The sequence below is a fragment of the Lutra lutra genome, chromosome 1 (genome assembly GCF_902655055.1).
Source record: "Lutra lutra chromosome 1, mLutLut1.2, whole genome shotgun sequence".
NCBI lineage: Eukaryota > Metazoa > Chordata > Mammalia > Carnivora > Mustelidae > Lutra > Lutra lutra.
This window is the reverse complement of record NC_062278.1, coordinates 159,293,353-159,319,336: the sequence shown is the minus strand read 5'-3', so window position 1 is coordinate 159,319,336 and position 25,984 is coordinate 159,293,353. Positions and strand designations below refer to the sequence as shown.

General features: G+C 43.2%; 1 protein-coding gene and 1 long non-coding RNA gene across 3 annotated transcripts in view; one reads left to right on the top strand and one right to left on the bottom strand.

Annotated features, from left to right (window-relative positions):
* PDCD6IP (programmed cell death 6 interacting protein) overlaps window positions 1-10,058 on the top strand; it is an 83,494-nt gene extending 73,436 nt beyond the window's left edge. For both annotated transcript variants that reach the window (XM_047741397.1, XM_047741404.1), the window contains exons 16-18: window positions 4,104-4,227; window positions 5,357-5,547; window positions 6,456-10,058. In XM_047741397.1, coding sequence (XP_047597353.1) covers window positions 4,104-4,227; window positions 5,357-5,547; window positions 6,456-6,630 — 490 coding nt within the window. In that variant the 3' untranslated portion in view covers window positions 6,631-10,058. The remainder of the gene's footprint in view (window positions 1-4,103; window positions 4,228-5,356; window positions 5,548-6,455) is intronic.
* On the bottom strand, window positions 1,971-25,256 carry LOC125106824 (uncharacterized). Its single transcript, XR_007129437.1, has 3 exons — window positions 25,219-25,256; window positions 25,170-25,175; window positions 1,971-2,086 (listed from the first exon to the last, which is right to left on the bottom strand). It is a non-coding gene; the product is annotated as an uncharacterized LOC125106824 (long non-coding RNA).
* Window positions 25,257-25,984: the final 728 nt, after the last annotated feature.

Here is a 25,984-nt window from a genome sequence, read left to right as displayed (position 1 = left end):
GTAGATAAATAAAATTTATTTTATTTTATCTCCCAAATAGATAAAGTCTTTTTTTTTTTTTTAAGATTTTATTTATTTATTTGACAGAGAGATCACAAGTAGGTAGAGAGGCAGGCAGAGAGAGAGAGGGAGAAGCAGGCTCCCCGCTGAGCAGAGAGCCCGATGTGGGATCCCATGATCCAGGACCCTGGGATCATGACCTGAGCTGAAGGCAGAGGCTTTAACCCACTGAGCCACCCAGGCGCCCCTAAGTAAAATCTTTTGAGAAAGTATACATAAGTGTCCATCTTACTGAATCTTCACAAACAATGTAGTCATGCACTGAACACTTCGGTCAGTTAACAGGACATAGTCAGCACCAAAGAAGCCTCATCCTCGCATCTACTCAGTTGTTAACCACTTTCCCAGAGCAGCCATTATCCTTACTGTGAGAGTGTGGACTAGTTTCTCCTGTTTTGCACTGTGTATCTGGAGTCACATGCACTCTTTGGTACCTGGCTTACAGGCAGCATTGTGTTTGTGAGACTCATCCGTATAGTCGTGAGTAGTTGTAGATCTTTAATTTTCACATTTGGGTGCATTTCATTGTGTAAATACGCTATAAGTTACATACATATTCTGTTGGGTGTTTGAGTAGTATGTAGTTCTAGCCATTGTATTATGATGAGTGTGAGGATGAATGTTCTAAAATCTGATTCCCCAGTTTTGCTGGTAGCAGTAAAAGAATAGAAGCTAACCAGATGTCCAGGGCTAGTGAAATAAAGCTTTGTCTGTATGGTGAAAGTACTATGTAGCCATGTATGCAATTTAAAATTTCCAGTAGCCACATTTTAAAATTTAAATTTTCAAAAATGTATTTTGTTGGGGTGCCTGGGTAGCTCAGTTGATTAAGCGTTTGCCTTCAGCTCAGGTCATGATCCAGAGGTTCCAGGATCAAGCCCTGCGTTGGGCTCCCTGCTTGGCAGAGAACCTGCTTCTCCCTCTCCGTCTCCCTTTCCCTCTGCTACTCCCCCTGCTCATGTGCGCTCTCTCTCTCTGTCAAATAAATAAATAAAATCTTAAAAAAAAAAAAAAAAAAAACCTCACAAAAAACCCCCCAAAATACATTTTGTTTAGGCTGGTATATCCAAAATATTATAATTTAAACATAATCATAAGAAATATGTATGACATACTACTTTTTTCAGAATAAGTCTTAAAAGATTTGGTGTGTAATTTCCGCTTACAGCACATCTCAGTTCACACTAGCCCCATTTCAGGTGTTTAATAGTCATATGGGCTAGTTCTAGGTCCTGCTTTTGGTGAGCAAATACAGTACTGTTACAGTACTGTTGGATATATATCTAATAGTGAAATTGCTAGGTGAGAGGGTGTATGCATATGGAGCTTTAGTTGAAGCTTTTGGTTTTCCAAAGTGGTTGTACTAATTTATATTTCTTCCAGCTGTGTATGAGAGTTGCCTGTTTTGGTAGATGTGTAGTGTTATTTCATTGTGGTTTTAATTTTCATTTTCCTCATGACTAATATGTCTTCTTTATATTCAGTGTGCAAAAAGAATAAATATTTTTCTCTGAACTTTACCTTCTTTTCACTAGTGATTTGAAACATTATAATGTCAGTAATGATGGTTGTTGGCAGTGAAATACTGGTGGGGTTTTATTTCATATGTTTTTGCTTTTTTATGTTATTAGTCTCATGATTTAATAGCTCTGAGTTATATAATTATTGCTAAGTGGCTAGGAAATTCTCCGTTGTCCTGTAAGTGTGTTATTTATTGCAGCTATCTCTGGAGTTTATCAAAGATAAAGAAAAGTATTATGTTAAGGCTTTATAATATAATTACATATGTTAGATATTGCATTTGTAATATACTCAAGTATCTGATCAATTATAATTATATAAACCATTATAATAAGTGAAGTATTACATATTGAATATGATTAAACATATTTGTATATATGAAATATACACACAAATATTTCAAAAAATCAGAACTTTTTGAATTTTAATATTGATTAAAAACTTCTAATTTATGTTGTAAGCAGTTATTACAAACTTACAAATGTTAAGAATTATTTTTGCCTCCCTTTTTTTTTTTTTTTTTAAAAGATTTTATTTATTTGAGCAAGCGAGAGAGAGAGAGATCACAGAGGGAGAGAGAGGGTTGGGGGAAAAACAGATTTGCCACTGAGTGGAGAGCCTGATGCTGGGCTGGATCCCACGACCTTGGGATCATGACCTGAGCCCCGAAGGCAGATGCTTAACCGACTGGGCCACCCAGCTGCTCTGTATTTTTGGTTTCTTGATGAGTGTGTATTAACTTTCTTTATATAGAGAGTGACGAATTTATCTTCTAACTGGGACCCTTTTTTGGTAGTAAAAGTGTGGTCTGGGGGGGGACTTTGGGAGTTGCAGTTAATTGTTATGTCAGGACATCAGGTGCTGTTGCGAACATGTTGGGGCTTGCCATATTTACTTTTTTGTGTATATGACTCAGTTCAGATAGAAGTTGGTCAATACCATGTGTTTCATAGAGTACATTTTACCTTAGGGTTTTGGTTAGTGAGATTTTGGGATGGATTTCAGTTTACTGTTGGAGGGGACTTTAAATTATTTTCCTAAAATTTAATACTCTATTTTAATAGTCCTTTTAACAGTCTGTCATGCATTTACCTTAGTTATAGATGTTAGGGTTATCTTTTAACATAAAATATCTCAGTGCTGCCTTTCTTTGAATATCTTCAGAAAATTTTCACCAAGAAATTTGCATAATGGTTTGAATAGGTTAGATTTCTCACTTGTTTTGTTTCCTAAAACACTGGTATGAAACACCTGGCTGACTGTGTGCAGTTGTGGTATTCTGATAACTTTTAGATAGGCCAGTATATTAGGAGTTTCCATCTAGGGGTGACTTCTTAATAGTGAGTGGGCAGTCTTTTAGGACTGCCTGCCAAGTTTGACATGTTCCTTACTCTAGCTGTAACTGTGATCTCTGATCTTTTCCTTGTCTTCAGAAATAGAAAAAGAACTAATTTTATTTTTTTAAATAGTGGGAAAAAAGATTTGAGTTCGTTCTAGTCAAGAACAGAAATGTAGTATATTTTAAAATACCATCATTGTTTTGAGTCTATATTCTGTTTCCTATATGAAGAGAAGAAAAAATTTAAAAAGATCTGGTATTCATCTCACACCAGTCATGTCTAAAATTAACAATCAGGAAATAACAGATGTTGGTGAGGATGCATGTGAATGCAGACTCGTACAGCCACTCTGGAAAACAATAAGGAGGCTCCTCAAAAAGTTGAAAATAGAGCACCTTATGACCCTTACCCCAGAGGTACAAATGTAGTGATCTGAAGGGGCACCTGCACCCCAGTGTTTATAGCAGCAATGTCCACCATAGCCAAACTATGGAAAGAGCCCAGATGTCCATCAACAGATGAATGGATAAAGATGTGGTATCTGTCTACAGTGGACTACTACTCAGCCATCAAAAATTGAAATGTTGGTGTTTGCAATGGTGTGGATGGAACTAAGAGGGTATTACGCAGAGTGAAATAAATCAGTCAGAAAGACAATTGTCATATATCATATGATCTCACTCATATGTGGAATTTAAGAGACAAAACAGAGGAGTATAGGGGAAGGGAGGGAAAAATAAAACAAGATGAAATCAGAGAGGGAAACAAACCACAAGGGACTCTTTTTTTTTTTTTAAATTAACATGTAATCTGTTATTTGCCCTAGGGGTACATGTCTGTGAATCATCAGGCTTACACATTTCACAGCACTCACCATAGCACATACCCTCCCCAAAGAAGAGACTCTTAATCATAGGAAACAAACAGGGTTGCTGGTCTGGAGAGGGGGTTGGGAGGATGGGGTAATGGGTGATGGGCATTAAGGAGGGCACATGATATAATGAGCACTGATTGTTATATAAGGTTGATGAATCACTGAACTCTTCCCCTGATGGTAGTAATACGCTATATGTTAATTAATTGAGTTTAAATTTAAAAAAACTATGAAAAAAAAGATCTGGTATTTTATAGATGTTGTTTTTTAAACTTGTGTTAATTCCTAACACTTCTGTCTTTAATAAGGGACTTGCAGCAAAGCATTGCCAGGGAACCTAGTGCTCCGTCAATTCCTACACCTGCGTATCAGTCTTCCCCGGCTGGGGGACATGCGCCAGCTCCTCCAACGCCAGCACCAAGAACCATGCCGGTCAGTAAGCAGCCACAGTTTGTAAATGGAAGTTTTACATTAGTGCTTGCTTGCCGTGAAGGATGAAACAGGCTTTACATTGTAAAGATCTGATGGTTACCAGTTTTTATCAGATTGACCAACCTTTTGATGTTTTGCAGTATAAGGGATTCAGCATCACTCATGAATTCTTGCAAAAAGGTTCAACTTGAATCTCATCAGGCCTTTAGAACCACCTCTCAGTTTATAGCAAATACAGTGTTACAAAATAAGAAGTTAAATTGTGCCATTAGGAAATAATTGGACAAATCCAGAACTGGGGCATTCTGAGACACTTTGTCTTTTCTAAAAGTGAATGTCATGGAAAGAAAAAAAATAGGTGTGGGACATTCTGGTTTAAAAGAGGAAAGATTCATAATAATCATGTAGTACATGAACCTCGATTGGATCTTGGTTTATAAAAATTCCTTTAAGAGCTTTTTTTGGTGATAAATAGGAAAAATTGAATGTGGAGTGGATACTCAATGACATTAGGAAGTAACTGTTCATTTTCTTAGCGTGAAATGGTATTTTGATTATGTAGGAGAATATTAGGACTTGTATCCTGCAGTCTTTAGGGCTATTGTCACGAAGTTTGCAACTTACTTTCACATGGTTCCGCAAACATTTAGGTAGATAAATATATGGATATAGCTATAGATAAAGCAAACGTGACCAAATGTTAATAGTTACTGAATTTAATTGGTAAATATTTATTATACTATTCTTTTAAGTTTTTGAGTGTTTGAAAATGTTTGCATAAAAAATGTGGCTAGGAGGAGATTATAGTAATAAACCATACCTGACTTGCTCCTTCCTCCCGTCTCAAATGTCTAACCATTGATGGGAGCAGTAATGAGCTACAGAAATGATTAGGCATTAGGAACATTAGAACAGTAGCATTAGCTACTGCTGTGCAGTTTCCAGAAATTGGAGAATTATTCCTCAACTTGTTACATTTCTAGAGCAACAAGTCAACATTTAAAAATGGAAATTAGAAATATATTTGGTTGGATTCTAGAGTTTCCCATATACCCTCACTTATTTTAACTGACAGTAATTTGACAGCAACATAAAACATTTTGTAGTCAATGTTGACTTTTTCTCATAGCCTGCTAAGCCCCAGCCTCCAGCCCGGCCTCCACCTCCTGTGCTTCCGGCAAATCGAGCTCCTCCTGCTACTGCTCCAGCTCCAGTGGGGACAGGCACCACCCCGCCAGCTCCGTCACACACTCCTGGTTCAGCAGCTCCTCCTCCACAGGCCCAGGGACCCCCATATCCTACCTATCCAGGATATCCCGGGTAAGGCTGCAACTGAATATCTGAATGAATTGGCTAATGTTTCTAGCTCTGGTTAGACTTTTAAAAACAGGGTTACCCCTTCTCTAATGGAGGTGTCATGAAGGAATAATCTGCATCGTCAGCTTACACAGAAAGGAAAATAATTTTACAGGCACTTATTTGAGCAATTGAATGGCTATTTCCCAGGCTTATTTATGTTTTTAGTTTTTACATGCTGGGTTCATCTTAAATCTCTTCTGTATGGGATGTGGAATGTGTTTCCTTGGTCGTCTTTATTTTGGTGATAAACGGATAGGCACCTTTTCTGAACTTAGCAAGACTGATAAGGCCTTGCTTATGTACCTGTACTTTGAAATATTGGTATTCTGACAGACTGTTGAACACGACTCTAATTACGGCATGTGCTTTCTTAAAGAACAGCTTTCTTAGTGATGATTTTTTAATCTTAAAAAATCCAGACATTTGACTACCTCTTAAGATGTGCTCCACACTTTGCTTTGTAAGTACATTCTGTCTTCCAAATATTAAAACTTTGTTAACGGTGAATTTATGTGCATTACAGCGAGTATTGAATCTTGTGAATCAGGAAGGTACTTAGGTTGGTACATTAAAATTAAGGGTCTCCCATTTTTATTCCTTGTTAATAGTTTAATATTTAGTCTTATTTCCATTACAGTATTAAATACTTGATATTCTTTTATCTCAAGTATTAACAAATAGGAACACTTTTTTTCTAATAAGTACCTTGAAATAGCTGTTTTTTTCCTCCCTAGTGTTCTCTGCTAGACTGAGAAAGAGAAAAATGACTTTCTTGAAAAAAACTTGGTTTTAGAATAATTGTTACATTTCATTTTCCAGTATTTGATTTACCAATTCCTTTTTTTGTTTGTTTGTTTTCTTTTCATCAGGTATTGCCAAATGCCCATGCCCATGGGCTACAATCCTTACGCATACGGCCAGTATAATATGCCATATCCGCCAGTGTATCACCAGAGCCCTGGACAGGCTCCATACCCAGGACCCCAGCAGCCTTCATACCCCTTCCCTCAGCCCCCACAGCAGTCTTACTATCCACAGCAGTAATATGTCAGCTCAGAAGCTCAGCTGATTCAGTTCAAAGGGAAAGAAGTACCAACCCTGCAATAAGTGTACTAAACTCTATGTTCTGGTTAATATAATGTACTCTGTTATACTGAACACAGTGTATAATTTCTGTCTGTGGCTGAAAGCTAAAAACTGTGCCCCAGTTCCACATTTGATTGCACATTGAGAGATGCTGCTGTTGCAGTATAAACACTACAATAGGTATAATAGGATTTGAAATAAATTACATTTCAGCTCATAAAAGTTGAAAATGAGAAATTAAACCCACAAGTGAAACATTTGAAATTATTATACTTATGTCTACATAAGACGTGGTTGGGACATCAGATACTTACAATGATGGTTTAAGTACTGATATTCAAGAAAACTAAGTTTTCTTTCTCTTTTGGTTTATCAGTTTGGTTTAATTTCCATTATACTATTTTGCATAATCAAAGCGTTGTAAATCTTATAATTTAAAAATAAATTACTTAAGAACAGTTGTCATTGTTATGTTTTGTCATTGATTCTCATTACTGTCTAATTTCTTTCAGGTATTAGTCTCTCATTTTATATGTACATAAGTTAAACAGATAACTGTGTTTAAGTGCATGATTAGTGCAAGTTAATATGTCAGGTTTATAGGAAAACCAAAAGAATAGTACCATAATTTATCTTTCATGCTGATTAGTAAATTAATTTTGACATTTATTTTGAAAAGTCCTATAATGTGGAAGAAACACAATTGCTACCAAAGATTATTCAAATAAATATACAAATAAATATGTATATTTAAAGTTTTATTAGCCTCTCCAAGAAATTGATACAAATTCTGATAATAATTTTTTCCCTTTTTTTCATAACCTATTTAAAATAAATACATATCATTGACAGTACTGTCTAATGTAATGGAATTGTTTAAAGAAAATTTGCTATACCCTTCTATTCCTTTTTTCCACCTTACTGTCTTAACTTAGTAACATTTAATGCACAATGTATCTGAGTCAATCTAAGCCCTTTCATTTTATGCTCCTAAAATATTAGACTATTTTATAATTCAGGGAGCGTACAAAACAATTGTTGGGAACATATGCCAATTCTGGAATAGGCTGTATATTTAATATTAAGCTCTGCTGTTAGGATAATTAATCACTCTATAAACCTCAGTAAAAATAGTGAGACATGCATCATGGAGTGAGTAAAAGAGAAAGGTATGAGTTGTCTAATAGTGGGATTTGTTTTGTGTGCGGTTCACTTCTGAACACATCAGGCAATATGAGCAGATTTCCAATGAATCTGTTTATGTTTATTTTCTAAGTTTTGATGCTCACCTTTTCTTGCATTATTGTTACATTTAAATGATACTGTCATTTGGTCCACTGTTCTTTTCATTGACATTTTGGGTTTATATTTTAAATGTTGGATTGGAGGTGTGATTGTAAAAGGGAGTGCATTGGTTAAAAAATATATGTACATTTAAAAAAATCTTACTTTGTTGTTGTACATAGAAAACATGAAGGCATGTTACAAATGACCTTTCCATGGAATATTGAAATTGGTTTAAAGTCCAATAGTTAAAACCTTGGCAAAAGTTTTTTACATATCATAGCTAAATTTTATTAATGTGGAATCATCAAACTATGACATAGGCTTTTTTGACACTTATGTAAAAGGCATTAAAATTCTACATTCTTATTATTCTTATTATTCATGGTATCCTATACTAACAGGAGATACTCAGAGTTAGGGGTATTCCAAATTGCTAGTTTATTCTTACTAATGCAGAAAAAAAACAAAAAACAAATTGGCCTGAATATTCTCTTGGGGAAAGAAGGCACTAAGAAGAGTAAGAGCATCAGAGGGGCAAAAGAGGTTATAAGGCCACTTAGCCCATTCTGTGTGCTAAGCTAGGCCTGCTCCTAGAGAGCCATGGGAAGATTGTTCAGAAACTGTTAGAAAGGAGGCTCCAAAGCCCCAAGTGGCAGCCTCTTCCATCATGCCTGACTCGCTCAAAGACATTTTTACACAGTAATTCAGACCCACTTTCTGGTCAGTTCACTTATCCTTTAGGTAACTGTGGATGCGTTTTTTGGTCGCCTGTGTCTGGGTACGGATGACCAGATTTCTGCAGCCCGTCCTTGCTGGGGCTGTTCTCATAGTGTTTCTAGTTTCATTAGGGTAGCTCATGGTAAGAATTTTCTGTTAGTCTGTTTTGCATTCTAACAAACAAGGAAGCCCCCACTGGGATTATGTTTTTTTACCAAACTTTCTTGTCCTTTGTTTAACTTCTTATATTCCACAGAATACCCTAAAAAGGTGTTATGGACAATGTTATTTATCTTGAGGTAGGAAGGTGTCAACGCTGGTTTAGGTTTTTGTTACCTATATTTATAATTAGACTTTTTGATAATTTTCCTGAACTAAAGAAACCATTCCCAGACCATTTAAGTTTGGGTTTGGAATACTGTTTTTAAAAAAGGACTGCAAGTAATGAAGGTCTGCATGGAGGAGCTAGTCAGAAGTGGGGGAAAAGCCTCACTTCTCCTATTTCTTGTTCCTAGTTGGAGACAAATAGCTTGACTTCTCAGTCTGGTGTAAAGTATTGGTCTACTCCCATGTCCTTTGATTTTTATTCTCAGTTAAGAAGAACAGTTATATGTCACTGCACACCAATCAGTCTTTATGAGACATTCCTGTACCCATAACCCCGGTTTCTTCGCAGTTTATAATCTCTCCTTCCCCAAATGTAAGTAGTTAACAGAAAAAAAGAATAAGATTTCACAGAACCTTCTGTCCCTGACACTCTATCCCAGTCAGCAGCCTTTCTAGTTAGAACAGATTTTAAAAATGTTTCCATTAGAGCTTTACAAAGTTTGCAAAAGTGCTTTATACACATTTTCTAATTTCATAAACATGATAAAATGCAGTTTGTTCAGTAGGTTTCAGTTTGCTAATGGGGATTTTTTTTTTCTTTTAATGATTGGTATATCTCAAAGAATCTTGCTACAACCTAGTGGCATCTCTCTCTTTCTCTCTTTGTAAACACTTCAGCAATTATTAGTTGATTCACAGTACAGAACAGGATACAAAGTAGGGAAAAACTGCTATAGTGTTAAAATTACTAGTATAAAAATAGACTGTAGAACTAAATGGTAGATTATAAGATTTACATGGAAGAGCTAAGAAGGAAAAATTATATTTTTAAAGAAAAAGAGAATATTCAGGCTTTATTTCTGGTATGAAGTTTATATTTTTTAAAAAAATCCTATATTATCACACCAGAGATTTTAGATTCTTTTCTGGTTACAAACACTGCTGGTAGTTGGATTATATTTTTATTGTATTCATTTCTCTTAGGGGGAAAATTGTAAAGCAACAAAAAGGTTCCAGATGAATGTATCCTAGAAATAAAAGTTGAAAGATTCTTACTTCCTTGGAGTATGAATTCTTATTTGAATTGTTTATCCTTCAGCTTTATAGTTTCTGCAGTTTGACAAATGGTGGTTTGGGAAATAAAAAAATACCCACTCTGACTAAATGCGTGAGACCGTGTTTAAATGTTTTCTTACAGCGGTCAGCCCCATACTTGATCCATGGATGGACTATGTTTTTCATTAGTTGTGATTTGCCCTAGTTCTTTTTTTTTTTTTTAAACAAGCGAAACCCATCGTAATTTTGTGTTTTTGTTTTTGTTTTTTTTTTAAATTAACATATAACGTATTATTTGTTTCAGGGGTGCAGGTCTGTGAGGAATCTTTTTTCAGGTGTCATTTCTTGCGGGTTAATTTTTGGAGATGTATGGCATGTTATTCAGTTGGTTAGGAAAGGGGAGATGGTGAAATGTGTTCATGTTTTATTCGTAAATTTTTTGAAATGTGTTCGCCTTTTAAAACATTTTCTTTCTACTTCTTCCATGTTTTAAGGTCAGATGCAACTGTTTTATTATGTAGCTCACAATGCACAATTTATCTGAAAATGTGTTGATGCTGTATGTCTTCCAAATTTGTTGAACAAGCTGGCTCCAGGAATCAATCAATAGTCTGGATCCCTATTATATAAATTTTAAATACATCAACTGGGCATAGTTAAATCTTCTGTTTTCAGTAATCTGGCATCTGGGTTGGAGAGGACAGAGTTCACACTAGGGGCTTGGACGCATAGATGTCTGCAGTGAGAGGCCAGTGCCTGGAGCTTGGGTTGTGCTGCAGTCTAAAGGGAGCAGCTTCATGTGCTGTGGTGGCTTTAGCATTTACTTCGGCACGGCGCACGGGGCTGGCTTACGAACTGCAGGGAGCAGGCTTTAGCTTGCCCAGAGCCTGTGCACCAGAGAGCCTCAGGCCACTGCCAACCAGTGTCCCCATTGGCTGCCAGGCTCCCCTGTGTAGATAATCAGTCCAGGCATCCTGAGTGTCTGCCTTAGCATCCCGCCTACAAGGGACCCTGTCTTCTGTCAGTTCTGTGGCTCCTGATACTCTTCCTTCGAGTTTAAAAGTTGCTTAGTCCCTTTCAACTAATGAACACTCAGGTGGTACGGGTGAACAGGCTCACGTCTGTTACCGTTTAATTTACTCTTCAGTTTTACTGTATTTTTAACTCTATGTATTTTGAAGTCATGTGATTCATATTCATGTTAATTATGTCTATTGTGAACATGAAATGACTGTTCCTTTTCCACCTTGTAATATCTTTTGTTATTAAAATTGCCACCATTGTGTTCTTTTTGGATGCATTAGCAAAATTTCTAAATTTTGTGTGCTTGCCTTAGTTATAGGTGTTTAGATGTAGTTATTGGACCCAGTCAGAATTTTTTTTTTTTTTGGATAATCGAATAGGAAAGTTTCACTTGCAACTTTGTTAAAATTGTAATTATATGATCTTTTGATCATTTTGTTTGGTATATTTTGTCTTCTCTGTTTCCTTTTCTTGTCTTTAATTGGCTGGATTATGTTTTCTCTCTTCTAGTTATTTGGAACATTAATACTTTTCTTACCACACCACCCCCAGCCAAATCTTGTCTTTTAAAAAATTTTTTTATAAACAGGATTTCGATTGATCTTGTTAATGCACTATTATTTTTACAGTAGTCATCATCTCTGGATTATAATAATTGGGCTTTGCTTGCGTTTTGTTTGTGTTTCTCTTCAGTTTTATATTACTCAGTTTACAAAATACATTAAGATGGCAGAGCTGGGTCTCCTCCCTTTTTCATCTTGGGGTGGCCTTTGACCATTTAGGATGTTTGATCTTGTTGTCTGTCTTACGTCAAATCCCCTAGTGCTTCCAGTCTTGTGGCTTTTCTGTTACCAGTAAGCACCTGATCCCAGACCCCTGTGGAGGGCCAATGCCTTCTTTTTCTACCAGAACCTAGAAGAAGGTATAAAGAAGAACCTTCACCCCTTCAACCTTCACCACCCACCACAATAGATTGGGCTGCATCATATGTTCTTTTAAAATTTAGTGTACTTTTTTTTTTTTTTAAAGATTTTATTTATTTATTTGACAGACAGAGATCACAAGTAGGCAGAGAGGCGGGCAGAGAGAAAGAGAGGAGGAAGCAGGCTCCCTGCAGAGCAGAGAGCCCGATGTGGGGCTCGATCCCAGGACCCTGGGATCATGACCTGAGCCGAAGGCAGAGGCTTAACCCACTGAGCCACCCAGGTGTCCCTAGTGTACTTTTTGAGTTAAGTATATGCACGTATAAATTACAAGAGGTAAGAAAAAGGCATGTGATGAAACAATGTGTCATCCAGTTTCCTTCCTTGGAGACTGTCTGCTACCAGCAAGCAGAGTTCAAATTGTCTTTAGGTTTATCAACTCCCAGTAGCAGATGTGATGTGACCTGTGGAAGGGAGGCAGTGAACTGTGACAGTTGTTTCTAAAACCAAAATCTGCCTTGGCTTCCTTTCTTTCATTAAGACCAAAGACTGCCTTTTTAGCTGGAAACATCACAGACTTTGTTTGAAGTGCAGGTACACCTGGCATTATTTGCACTAATGACATGTCTTGAACAATCACTAATCTCTAATCCCATTATGCTTTATGAGTTTTCATAATTACCCAGAGTAGATCTCACAATTTTGGACAGTATTTCAGACTCATACTTACTCAGCAAGAAAACTTTCTAACATTGGAGCATAGAAAATAAACTGCACCTAGAAGAACAGAACATAAGCACATTTAATTTTACTCTGTGGTAACAGCATAATGACCTCCCAAACATGTCTCTCTCTTATTCCTCGGGTCCCATGAGTATATTAGGCTGCAAAGTGGGAGTATTAGGGTTGTGGATAGAATTAAGGTTGCTACTCTGCTGACCTTAAAATAGGTACTTTATCCTAAATTACCAGTGGGCCCCGTGTAATCACAGGTTGCCTTAAAAGTGAAATGAGGGAGACAGGCAAGGGAGAAATGGATGGCAGCCTGAGAATGACTCGACTCCATCAACCCTGCTGGCTTTGAAGATGGAGCCACGGGAACATGAGCCAAGGAAAGCGGCAGCCTCTAGAAATAGGAAAAGGGGAGGAAACAGATTCTCCCCTAGAGCTGACAGAGGGGACACTGTTCCACCAACACCTCGACTGTAGCTCAGTGAATCTTATTTTGGATTTAGGATCTCAAGAACTTAAGATTATTAGTTTGTGTTGTCTTTTTAAAAAATACCTTATTTATTTGACAGCGAGAGAGGGAACACAAGCGGGGGAGTGGGAGACAGAGAAGCAGGCTTCCCATTGAGCAGGGAGCCTGATGCGGGGCTCAATCCCAGGACCCTGGGATCATGACTTGAGTGGAAGGCAGATGCTTAACAACTGAGCCACCAAGGCGCCCTTAATTTGTGTTTTCTGAAGTCACTAAGTTTGTGGTCATTTATTACAGAAGCAATAGTGTTATACTCAGTCTGGTCTATGAACAGGTAGTTTCCTCTTTGGGCTCCCTGGGTCATATGGAATATACGACATGCCCTAGTTTATCTCATGAGCAGAGAGGTGGAGATCTACAACACACAGTGGTGACTCCCCAGAGGACATACAGGCCCAAGTGCCAAAAACCCAAACCAAAACAAACAACCTGGGTTTTTTCCTTGCCTTTTAACACACCTTGTAGTTGTTGAAAGGCAGACATGCTGTATTGGGTAAGAGAAGCTGAGGTAAATAGACCTGTAGTGAGAGGGTTTGTATTTTTCTGGTGAGTTAGATTGTGTTTACTGTTTTCTGGAGGTGTGTAAGCGCAAGTTCCCTCTAGTGTCCTTGTTTTTTGTTTCTTCTGTTGTTTCCCTAGGAACTCCTTAAGTGGAATCCCAGCCTCCCCGTCCTTGCAGCTGTAATCCTCTACGTGGGAGCCGTGCTGATGGAGTCAGGCTGCAGGCGGGAGGAGTGTGGGTTCTAACTTTCACCAGTGCCTCCCAGCGCTCCCCCATGCCTTATCAGACAGGACGGCTGAGGACCCCGGAACCTAGCAGGCGTAGCCCTTTCCTGAAGCTGGTTCGGCTCTGATGACACGGCTCTGCCTGCGGGCCGGCAGAGATGGGAACAGTCCTTTCCTTTGGTTCATCTCCTTCTCCTCTGCTGGAAGTCAGAGGATGTTTTCTCAGTCTTCCCCATGGAAACCTTGTGGGGCTCCTGGAGCCAAAACTCATGAAATAGGAGGGCCCTTCCATCTAAGCCTGGGCCCCCAGGAGCTTTTAACTCTCGAGCTAGTCCTTCCTCTGTTTCAGTGTTTTGTCCATTCCGGTTTATTTTCCTCCCAGATCCCGGGGAACGGTGATTTCCTGCCTTTGCCTGTTGCTCTAATTTGGGGCCTCCAGTCGGTGTCCCCTCTGACCTCAGTGCTCCAAATGCTCTAAGAAGAATGGTTGGTTTTCAGTTTGTTCAGCCTTTTCCTTGTGTGTGTGGAGTGGTCACATGTCAGAGCAGAAACTGGAGATCAAATGAACTTTTTGATACAAACATTGGAGCTGGGGCGCCTGGGTGGCTCAGTCAGTGAAGCATCTGACTCTTATTTCCTCTCCCACCATGATCTCAGGGTTGTGAGGTCGAGCCTTGCACAGGAGTCTGTGCTCAGCAGATTGAGAGCCTCACCCTCTGCCCCTCCTCCCACTCATGCATGTGCGAGTGTGCACACACGTGCACACACTCTTAAGAAAAAAAACTCAAGCCTTTCTTAAACTTAGAGAATGATCTCTCTTCCATGTGCTTTTTGATTGCCCTCTGGAATTCCTATTGTTAGGATTCTTGATCCCCACCCCCATATGTTTTCTGTGTGCCTAGCATATAAATATTCAATAATATTAGTTATTTTTTTAACCTATTATTTCAGTCTTCAAACTTTTTCTCTCTCAGTTCTGGGAGACTTTCTTGAATTGGTTTCCCCTTCCTCCCTGCTATTTTTAAAGTAGGCTTCATACCCAGCGTGGAGCTCAACATGGGGCTTGAACCCAGAACAGTGAGATTAAGACCTGAGCCAAAATCAAGAATCAGACAATCAACCGACTGAGCCTCCTAGGTTCCCCGAAATGTTTTTTTTTTTTTTTTTAGAATTTTTAGAAGATTTTATTTATTTGAGAGAGAGAGAGAGAGAGAGTGCACGAGTCGGAGGAGGGAAAGAGGGAGAGGCAGAAGCGGACTCCCCACTAAGCAGGGAACCCCATGTGGGGCTTGATCCCAGGACCCTGGGATCACGACCTAAGCCAAAGGCAGATGCTTAACCAACTGAGCCACGCGGGGGCCCCAGAAATGGTTTTTGTATTAGTTATAAGAAATTGGCTCCCATATTTATGGAGGCTGAGCAGTTCCAAGATCTGCAGTCTCTGGTCCTGAGAACCAGGAAAGCTAACGATAGGAATTCCAGATAGAGAGAAGACATGCCTGCCTCTGAGAACATCAGTCAGGGAGCAGATTTTCTCTGGCTCAGCTTTTTGTTCTATTCAGGCTTTCAGTGGGTTCCATGAAGCCTGCCTCTGTTTGGGAGGCGGTCTGCTTTACTCAGTCTACTGGTTCAAGTGTTAATCTCATCCAGAAACACCCTCACAGACACACCCAGAATACTGTTCAACAACGTGTGGACACCCCCTGGCCCAGTCAGGTCGACAGGTAACTTTAGCCATCAGAGACGTCTAATTCAGAATTCATTTTTCTGCAGCATTTACTCTTCCACACCCCATCTCCAAAGCCTCTTTAATTTGGCTGCCGCAGATACATTTTGTTGCTGTCTTTACCAGTTTCACAATTTCCCTCCACGGCCATTGCTGTCTTTACCAGTTTCACAATTTCCCTCCACGGCCATCCGCTGCTGCGTTCCTAGTAGTTACTCTGTTTCATCTAATAGTGACTTGCTCAGCATCGACTATCCAGTTCAACTTCTAGGCACGCCACTGTGTCTTTCAATAATAATTCATTATGCTTCATAAGAACCCTATGAAAGTGATATTATTTGATTCACACTCCAAACAGAGGAGTCGCTGGCTGTGGATAAGTTGAGCCACTCGTCCGAGGTCACATGGTTGCTTTGTAGATGAGCTGGGACTGGGCTCTCGCTCACCTGTTGGCCTCTGATCTCATCTCTAAGGACAAGCAGCGCTTCCTCTTCTGTGCTGCTGTTGCTGCAGCCGCCAACGTTTATTGAGTGTCCGTCATGTTCCAGGTTCTCTTCTAGGCATTCAAAATCCACTGCCTTATCTGAACAACCACTTACGAGGTGGCCACTAGCTTCCCCCCAGTTTACAGGAAAGGCAGAAATAAGGGTCAGAGAGACTGAGTCCCGGGGGCTGGCACATCATGGAGCTGAGCCCTCATCGAGATGAAAGTTAAAGAGGTTCTGAAGTCTCCCCTGTTGCTTGGAGTGTGTTTTATAAGAGGGCATTTGCTCCCGTTTCTTACATGCATCTCTCTCTCTCTTTTTAAAATTTTATTTATTTATTTGACAGAGACAGTGAGAGAGGGAACACAAGCAGGGGGAGTGGGAGATGGAGAAGCAGGCTTCCCGCCAAGCAGGGAGTCTGATGCGGGGCTTGATCCCAGGACCCTGAGATCGAGACCTGAACCAATGCATAGATGCCAGCATGCATCTATGTCTTTATGCATTCATTTTCTTCTTCCTAGTAATTCAACGTTGTATGTTGAGAGACTCCTTATTGTTCGAGGTCCTGGGATGCAGCTGTGCCTGCAAGGAATTTCTATTCTAGGAGAGTGAAGTTGACCTGGGAACAATGGTGGGATTAAGGTGGGTGTTACATTATGAATTTGTGTGAGGGTGCTCTCCATGTTTTCCTCCCTGTTTTCAGCTCCAGCCAGGTAGCCAAGCCCTTTATTCCTGTGCAGGGGTTGCATGCTGTGTGGGGTGCAGACCCCCCTGGCGTATCTGGGAGGAGGAGATGAAGGAAGTGGCAAAATCTCAGAGAAGTTAGCTCTTTGTTGTAGAGGGATCGCAGCTTTCCCAGAGAGGGTGTCACAGCATGTAAAGTGGGGCGTCCATGAGGCTGGGTGGCATGGTGTGGGGAAGCCAGACCCGGCACCAGCTTGGCATTTGTATGGGGAGCCTAATGGCTGAGACTGAATTTCTTGCCAGCCTGTGGGATGGGCTTTACTGAGTAAACAAATGGACGTTCCTTGGGCACCTGGTGCTGTTAGCTGTGGTTGACAGCCACCTTACCGCCGCATCGGGCCTGTCCCTGGGACAGTGAAGGATGTTTGCTGTGCACGCCCGCACTCATGGTCTCAGGCAGCACCACATTCATTTGGGTGGGTTGGCTGGGATCCCGCTGGAGGATTGGCCAGCAGAAGTAAGGGGGCTCTCAGGGCCTCTGTCCGGTACAGGATGAGACGGGGTTCAAAAGACTAAATGGTTTTGTGCACTGGTTAGATATGGGGGCTGGGAGAATGGAGAGGAGGTAAATCATGTGTGTGGCAGGGCTGAGGAGACTGATTTTTCGCATTTCCAGGAGGCAGTGTGCCCCGTGCCTGGGAGGTAGGTGCCTGGATCTTAACATGGCCCTAGTCTGATCATACCATGGAAGGCCTAGGCCAAGTGGTTGCCCAAATTGTGGGGATAGCTATTCTGTGGTAGAAATGAGCCCACTAGTAACCATGAGTGTTTTGGGGGAGGTAAAGCTCTGGCTTGGTCCCAGGAGAAGTCTTTTAGTCTTTTGGGCCCTGTCTGAGGTGCAGCAGATGGGTGACCAAGAGACCAAGAAATCCCAAGGGTGAGGTCCTCAGGCCCCCAGGGCTCTTGGAGCAAAGGTTCAGTTGCTGAGACCTGCTCCTTAGAGCCAGAGCAGGCCCACAGAGCACACAGCTGGCTGTTGAAAGGTGTCCGCACCGACGGATGAGTTGAGAGGGTGTGGAAGGCCCTTCCTTGGAGAGTTCTGGAATTTACAAGCGAGGCCTGTACATTCACAGTAGGTGTTGCCTGACTTGAGTGGCACATCCCATCCCAGGTTCTGACTGACAGACCCTCACCTTGTACCTGCCAGCCACCGATGCCGTAAAGACTGGGTACTCACGGGTGAAGGGAACCAGTTAACGAGGCTGGTTTTGGTGGCTCCACAGCAGGTCCCAATAGAGTAGGCCAGCAAACAGAGATGTGCTTCAGACTCCCGGGAAATGGGTGGTGCAACCTGAATCTTGGGTGAGGTGACCCTCAGTCTGTCCTTGGTGGGGTGGCCTGGATGCTGTGGGGAGAGACCTGCTCAGGAAGGATGGTGAGGTGAGCCAGGTGGACCGGTCCTCAGAAAAGGTGGTCCTGAAGAGGCACGGCATGCGCATGGAGGACACACAGGGTATTGAATAGGGTTCTCAGCCCTAGAGAAAATCGGTAGTTGGTGAAATGGCTGAGGAGGACTTGGAGTGGGATCCAGGGTGGGTGTACTGAGTGTGGCCAGTCACGTTCCTTCCTGTGATGTCTAGATGAGCGAGAGAGACTACTCCTCACTCTGTGTGTGTGTGTGTGTGTGTGCGCGCGCGCGTCTGTGTGCGCGTGTGGCGGGGGAGGTAGTGATGCTTGTTGGGAGACAAAGGCGATGTTTGGGAAGTTCCAGAGGTGAGAAAGAGCAGCAGGTAAGAGACCTCACCCGGCAATAAAAGACCCCAAGAGGGTTGTAGGCAGAGGAGTGATGTGGTGGGACCAAGTTTAGACAGCCCAGTGGGGAGAAGGGACACATTTGGACTTGCTGTGGAATTGCTTGGTCGATTAGAGGCTTGTGGATAGTGGACCAGACCTTCTAGCTAGGAGGTCCCTGGTTGCCATGTTTGTTGGGTCATTTTCCATGGGGAACCCTCCGCTGACCTAAGTCCTGCTCCCATGTTGCCTTTCCCAGAAGCACTGATGGGACCGAAGTTTGCCCTATGTACTGGCTTCCCCTTCAATTTATCATTCCAAGTAGTGCCTATTACGGGGGTCCATTGGGTTTGGGGTCCTTCCCACTGAGGTAGCTGTTGAGGCAACAAATCGATTATACTGGTCCTCTCCCTCTGAGTGAGGGTTCTAAAGAGGCCTTGGCATGTGGGCACCTCGGCTGGCCTAACCCATGCTTTCTCCTGTCGCTGTGCAAACCAGCCTGCCACCTACTGAGGGGTTAGAGAAGCTGAGTACCACGTATGGATACCCTCACTGATTAGACATTGATTAGGGATCACATTTAGAAGGCAGGATGTGCAAGACTGAGCAAAATGGAGGTGCATCTTCCCTAAAACCCACAAGCAGAAAAAAAATGGAATATCAAAGCAGCGGATTAAATTACTAACAGGTAAAATCACCTTGGCGGGGCAGGGGGACTAAAGTTTCAAGCTTTAATACATTTGAATGGTTGACCAGTTGGGCCTGGTGCCCCATAGGCCACACTGAAGACCCCTGCCGAGGCACCCAACACCACGAAGGTATGGAAGTTGAGGGAGACAGCCATTGCCCTGACTCTCACCGAGGATGCTGAGAACAGCGAGTCCCATCGAGACTGGGAAAGGTCTTACCTACGGGAATGTGCAAGGGGATGTCTCTCCAGGTTGGGTGAGGTGCTTTGCACTAGGGAGAGAGGGAACTGCTCCATCTCTCCTGGGATTCCGTTGTCTTGCTGTAGCCAGACCTGCTGAAACACACTATACATGATACACGTTCCCTCCCTTGGCCTGGAAGCCTTTATCACACAAGTAGAAGCCCTTGCTGAATTTGCCCAGTAAGTCTTAGATGAGAGCCAACGAAACCTCTCTTGACTGAACACTGAAATGTCTTTATCGAGAAAAGCTGTCTTCCAAGACAGGATGGCCTTGGACATTGTTGCTGCCTCGCAAGGAGGCATCCGTGCCGCCATCCCAACCGAATGTCATGCTCATACCTGATGAGTCTGCAGACGCATTTTCCTTATCACATCTCATGAGGACACAAGTGGATACCCTGAGGGATTGGACCCCCCCCTTACTCTTAGGGACCTCATAAATCAGTGCTTTGGATCATGGAGCTCTTAATGGAAAACACTGTTACTTGTTTGGGGGATCATTATTTTACTCTGTTTTCTTACACGTGCCTATATTGTTGCTATGGTATCCGCCTCCATTGCAGCCTGTAGGCTGCAAACTAGCCATTTCCACGCTGACTGAAACGCCTTGCCACCACTCAGGGCCCATTGTGGAGTAAAGGGGATTGTAGAACTGGAAGAGCGGGTCACGGGGCACAATTTTGGAGGCGGTCATCCAGTTGATCCACGAACTGGAGAGGGCACTCACAATCTCCTCACGCCTCGAAATGTACATTCCGCCCACTTTTCTCACCCTGGGAGCCATTTTCAAGGATGCAGCTCTGACAGGGCAGTAAGACCCTTTGGATGGTATAAGCTAGCTGACCCCTGTGAAGACCTCTTGAGAAAACTTCAGATTCCGGCCGTGGGTGTGGAGATCCATTCATTTTGCAGCTGCCTGAGACAAGCCTTGTAAATTCCTTGGCTTGTCCACCTGCGATGTACTGATCTGGGGCGCTCGTCCTCTATGGCCTCTCCCTGCGCTCTGAGTACAGGGGGGTGGTTTTGGATTTCACCCGGGAAGCTCCTGGCTTTACAAACCAACAGGGATTGAAGACTTGGTAGTAAGAACCAGAATGACCTGGGCTGCAGTCCTGGCCTTACCACGAGCCGGCTGTGTGATTCTGAGCAAGACACTTCTGCTGTCAGCCCCCATTTCCGCGTTGCTGAAACAGGTAATAATCCCTCCCTCAGAATGGCAGAATGCCTGAAAGACAGCCCCGGTAGATGCTCCAACACTTGGCCGTTTTGATTATTACTAGTGTTGGCAGTTGGTTGGACAGTGAGGTATTCCGGGCCAGCGTCCCCAACAAAACAACATGGAATCAGGACAACTAAGACAAAATAGCACTGACATCCTGTTCTGCGGCTTAGACAGGACACATTGACATTCTGCTTTGCAGCCTTTGTAGGAATGCCTTCCGCAAAATGTTTTAAAAGAAGACAATTATCCGCAATGCACTTGTCACTATCATGGGCAAGGGCAGTTAAAACGTAAGCCCCTAGATGTCAGCAAAAAAAGACGATCCGCACTTAATATGAACCTAATATCGATAGGTAGATGCATGACCAAAGCCCTGACTGGCACGACTCAGCACACCCTGATTGCTTAAGATAGTTCCACAAAAGAGCTCATAAAAACTCCCTAAACTTAGGAACTCTGGAGGCAACCCACTTGGGCCTCCCCTCCCCCTCCAGGAGCCTTGTACAATCGCTCAGTGAACTCTGCTCTGCTGCCCACCATTCTTCGTCTGGTTTCCTTCTTCATTCTTCCAAGCGTTGTGACCAAGAACCGTGGGCACCAACAGAGTAGAACTCCCGCATCACTAACACAGGCAAATGTCCCCTAACCTGTGGGGAACTGGGTGGGATTGTTGGCCTTCTATGACTTCTGGCTTCTCTCTACTTGATCTTGCTTCCTTTCCCTGCATGTTCGGGCCAGGCTGGGTCGGAAGCTAGTGCTTCTGGCTTTTAGACCAGTGTCGTTTCTGTTACATTAAACATGTTGGATTGGCTGTTTTCTTCAGCATCCCTAGTTCTCACACACCCTGGCTATGACAATTGCATTTTTGCTCCTGATGCATTACAAACTGGCAACCTTGCCTCATGTGGCGAAGCTGCTCACTGATTAGATTAAGCTAGGTTAGACCACCTGGGCTCCCCTGACCCCTGGGGTCTGTGGATGAACTCAGGAGACCCATGCACTGGAATGGGGAAGGACTGGATCTGGACCTCTAATTGAAATACAGAATTTCCTTCAATTATAAATGACAATAAAAGGTCAAACATTGACCTATGTAGTAGTATCAGAACCCATAACTTTGTCACTCCCGGAAATTCTAGCTATTTGCATATTATGTCACAGTTGTCCCTGATTTCTCAAAATATCATTTATTCCCATCACTACTTTTTATTTATGGTAGTAAGCGTTTTGGTAATAAGGCTTTGTTATTTATTGTGTTAAAGAAGCACATATATTTATACAGCCCCCATTTATTTAATAATTGGGTGAACAAATCTAGATTTAATTGGTTTTCCTTGTAGTTCTATGTATTTTGACTTATGAATTGGGAAAAGGTCCCTTGGCTTTACCTTCCGGTGTGGTTTATGGCACAAAAACTTTTATGAATTTCAAGCAGTGGAAAACTTTCTGGGTAAGAGTAGCAATTCCCAGTTAGACCACAAGAGGGAAATATTTCCCCACTCAAGTTTTAGAAGAGCACAGCAGGGAATTTTCTGTATTCCTTTTTAACTCTTGTTCTAAAATTGGTTCAAGTTTTCTTCTTTACTGTTAGCAATGTAACTGGGGCGCTGTCATGAGGCTCTGTAGCTGAGACCTTGCCAAGAGCCGAAGCATTCTTGTTCTGTGAATCCGGGCAGATGTGCTATGAACAAGAGAGCCTCCCAGGCCTAGTTGAGACCTGAAGTTGAGCGCCCAGGTCGCGTTTGCTGTCTTCTCAGCCCCTCCCCGCACCCCCTCCCCCGCATCCCAGGCTTGTAAAGCAGACGGTACACTCAGTTTGTTATTCTAGTAGACGCAGAGACGCGTCTCAATCAGAGACGCCACAGAAAGTTTGCCAAGCACTCAATGGCTGTTAGGAGAAGGTGCTGTGTTTGTGTGGGAGGGAGGAGGGGACACAAATCTAACAGATATCCCGAGGCCTGGGCCAGGCCTGCCACTTGCTTATGCAGTGGTTGCCCCCAGGGCTGATTTTAATGGGAACAGTTTCACACGTTCCTTGTCCTTTGGCCGCATCAGCACGTAGGTCACTGTATATGTTTAAGGGCTCAGAATGGAGGTCTAGGCTGTCTAATTGCAAAGGGCAGTAGCCACTTTTACGAGTCAGCATGGAACCAAGGAACAGCTCTCCAAGCCCTCCCTAGAGCTGAACTGGGTCAGACTGAAGAAGCACCAGCAAGAGGTCTCTGTGTGGGGTGGGGGGGGGGTCACTCCCGCTCTGCAGCTGGCTCTGTGCTCCCACCTCCCGCAGTGACTCTAAAAGTAACATTTGCTACACAGCCTTCTTCTTCGGCCTTGGACGACAGTTAGCTGTTATTTTTGCGGTCCTAATTATGGGCAGTACTGTTCCGTGCACTCATCCCCCCGTGCACGCATGGATTCATCTCCTGAGGATTTCATCTATTGCGAGGTGCCTTTTCAGGCACCATCCTGGGTGCTGGGGCCACAGCAGGGGCTCCCCCTCCCCCACAATGCTGTGTGGCTCTATAGTGTGCCACGGAGTGCTTAGCACATGTTGGGTAAATGCCACCATTCTGAATAGGTGGGGGTCTTTCTTTTTTTTAAAATACTTTATTTATTTGTTTGTCAGAGGGAGATGGAGAGAGAGAGAGAGAGCACAAGCAGGGGGAGCAGCAGAGGGAGAAGCAGGCTCCCTGCTGAGGAGGGAGCCCGATGCAGGACTGGATCCCAGGACCCTGGGATCATGACCTGAGCTCAAGGCGGGCACTTCACTGACTGAGCCACCTGAATAGAAGCTTTCCACAGATGTCTGCAGCATGACTGGGAGGCAAGTTGTTGATCTGCTCTGAGCCTCAGTTTCCTCAAATATAAAATGAGAGTAATATTACCTATCTCATGAGAGTATTGATGAGAATTAAGAAAACAAAGTGAATACCCAGCTAGCCCGGTGCCTGGCAGTTGTTAGGAAGGATGATAGCTTTGTTTCTGGAGCTCGTGATGTTCTCGGGTGAGTGTTAGCAGCTGGGAGTGGGAGCTGTGGCAGCTTTCTGCTTTGTTTATGAGGTGGTACGTCCAATAAGCAGGGAGCTTACTGAACCCTTCATATAAGTGTCATAGGTTTATTGGGTGAGGTGGCAGTGTGACAAAGTGGTCAAGAGCGTGGGCTCTCAAGCTAGGTGGCCTGGGCTAAGTCCCAGCACTGACACTTATTAGCTGCAGCACTTAAGTGAGTCACTGAGCCCCTCTGCGCGTCGGTTTCCCCATATTTGGAATAGGACTGATGATGAAGTTCGCACATGCAAAGCACTTGGAGTGGTCCCTGGCACGTAGGAAGCATTCACAACGCTGAGCTATTATTATTATTGTATCGCCCAAGGCAACTTGTTACATAGGTTTCTGATGACAAAGTAAAGGGTTGTGAGAATCTACTACACATTCGAGACTAGTGGTTTCACGTCCCTGGACCCAGTTTCCTCAATATTCTATGGTGACTGGTAGCAGTGGAGGAGTCCTGGTGGGGTGGTGTTGCAGGAGGTCGTGGAGAGGACGTGACTGTAGGCTGGCAGGCGAGCTGCCCGCGGGGAGTCAGAGACTCCTCACCCCTTCCTGTCCTTGGAGTATACCATCCGCCCACCTTGCCCCCGGTGGGGCTGTTTTCAAGGACGCAGCCTCGAGAGCGCACTGCATTTTTTGAGACCTTTTGGATGGTATACATGGCTGAACCCCATTAAAGCCTCTCTAGAAACCTTAAGATCCTGATGGCAAGTGTGGAGGTCCTCTCATCCCCTGGCTACCCAAGACAAGCCTGGTAAGTTTCCTTGCTTGTCAGACTTGCCAGTTGCTGGCGTGGCCGGCCTCTGTGTTCGGTCTTTCCCTGCTTTATATGCAGGGGTGGTCCATGAGCCATCATGTGGGGGTGATGATGGATGGGTGTCGGGGGGGAGTGACGGCAGGGAGTTGCTGGTAGCCGAGGTGGGAGGTGACGATGGAGCGATGGAGGCAGAGCTAGTGGGGCACTAGGAGGGCTAGGTGGTGAGGTAGGAGGCCAGACCTTCTCTGACTCCTTGGAGGCCGTCCATGCTGTGGCTAACTTCAGGAACTAGCTGTGTCCCTGACTGTGCTCCCAGAGGGACCTGTCCCTGGTGTGCTGGAGACACAAGCAGCAAGATCAGTTCTGGAGTGTGATGTAAGAGCTTGCGTCATTCATTTTTGGATGCTTATTTTATAGGCTCACTTCCTCCACCATTCCCCCGCCCGCCCCCCAGAACCACAAGCACTTGAAAGATTTTGTATAAATGTTTCTTGTAATATTCCTTTGATTTTGGGCTCAGATAAAAGAACCCCCCCCTTCAGGGGTGACAGGTCATACGTTTCTTTTGTTTTAATATACTTTTTTAAGATTTTATTTATTTATTTGACAGACAGAGATCACAAGTAGGTAGAGAGGCGGCAGAGAGAGATGAAGGGAAGCAGGCTCCCTGCTGAGCAGAGAGCCCGACGTAGGGCTCCATCCCAGGACTCTGGGATCATGACCTGAACCAAAGGCAGAGGCTTAACCTACTGAGCCACCCAGGTGCCCCCAGGTCATACGTTTCTTAAACTTTTGAGAAGTGGCATCTGGTTTACAAGTCTTCCTGTGGCTGGCAGAATTAATTTGTGTTGAAAAAAATGGGACCATGTTGTTATCTTCCAACCTCCCTTCAACTACGGAAAAAGAGAGAAGAAAAGTTCTTTCTTTCCTTTGATTTCAGAGTCCTGCTGGGCACCTTGTTTCCTGTGTATTTGTCTGTGAGCCCAGTTCCTTCCTGATGAGACCAGGGTACTGGGAAGAGGGCAGAGGCTGCAGCAGGCGTGAGGACACGGTGGGTAGACGTGAAGTTTTCATTTGGAACTCGGGTGAGCAAGTGGTATGTGCACTGACCTTACCAACAAGGGAACCATTTTGGACAGAAAAGAAAGCAAGCGGGACATCAGGGTGGGTTAGTCGGTTAAGTGGCCAACTCTTGATTTCAGCTCAGGTCATGTCTCCAGGGTCCTGGCATCAAGCCCTGCGTTGGGCTCCCTGCTCAGCGGGGAATATGTTTGTCCATCTCCCTGTGCCCTCCCCCTGCTCGTGCTCTTCTTTCTCTCTAATAAATAAATAAGATCTTAAAAAA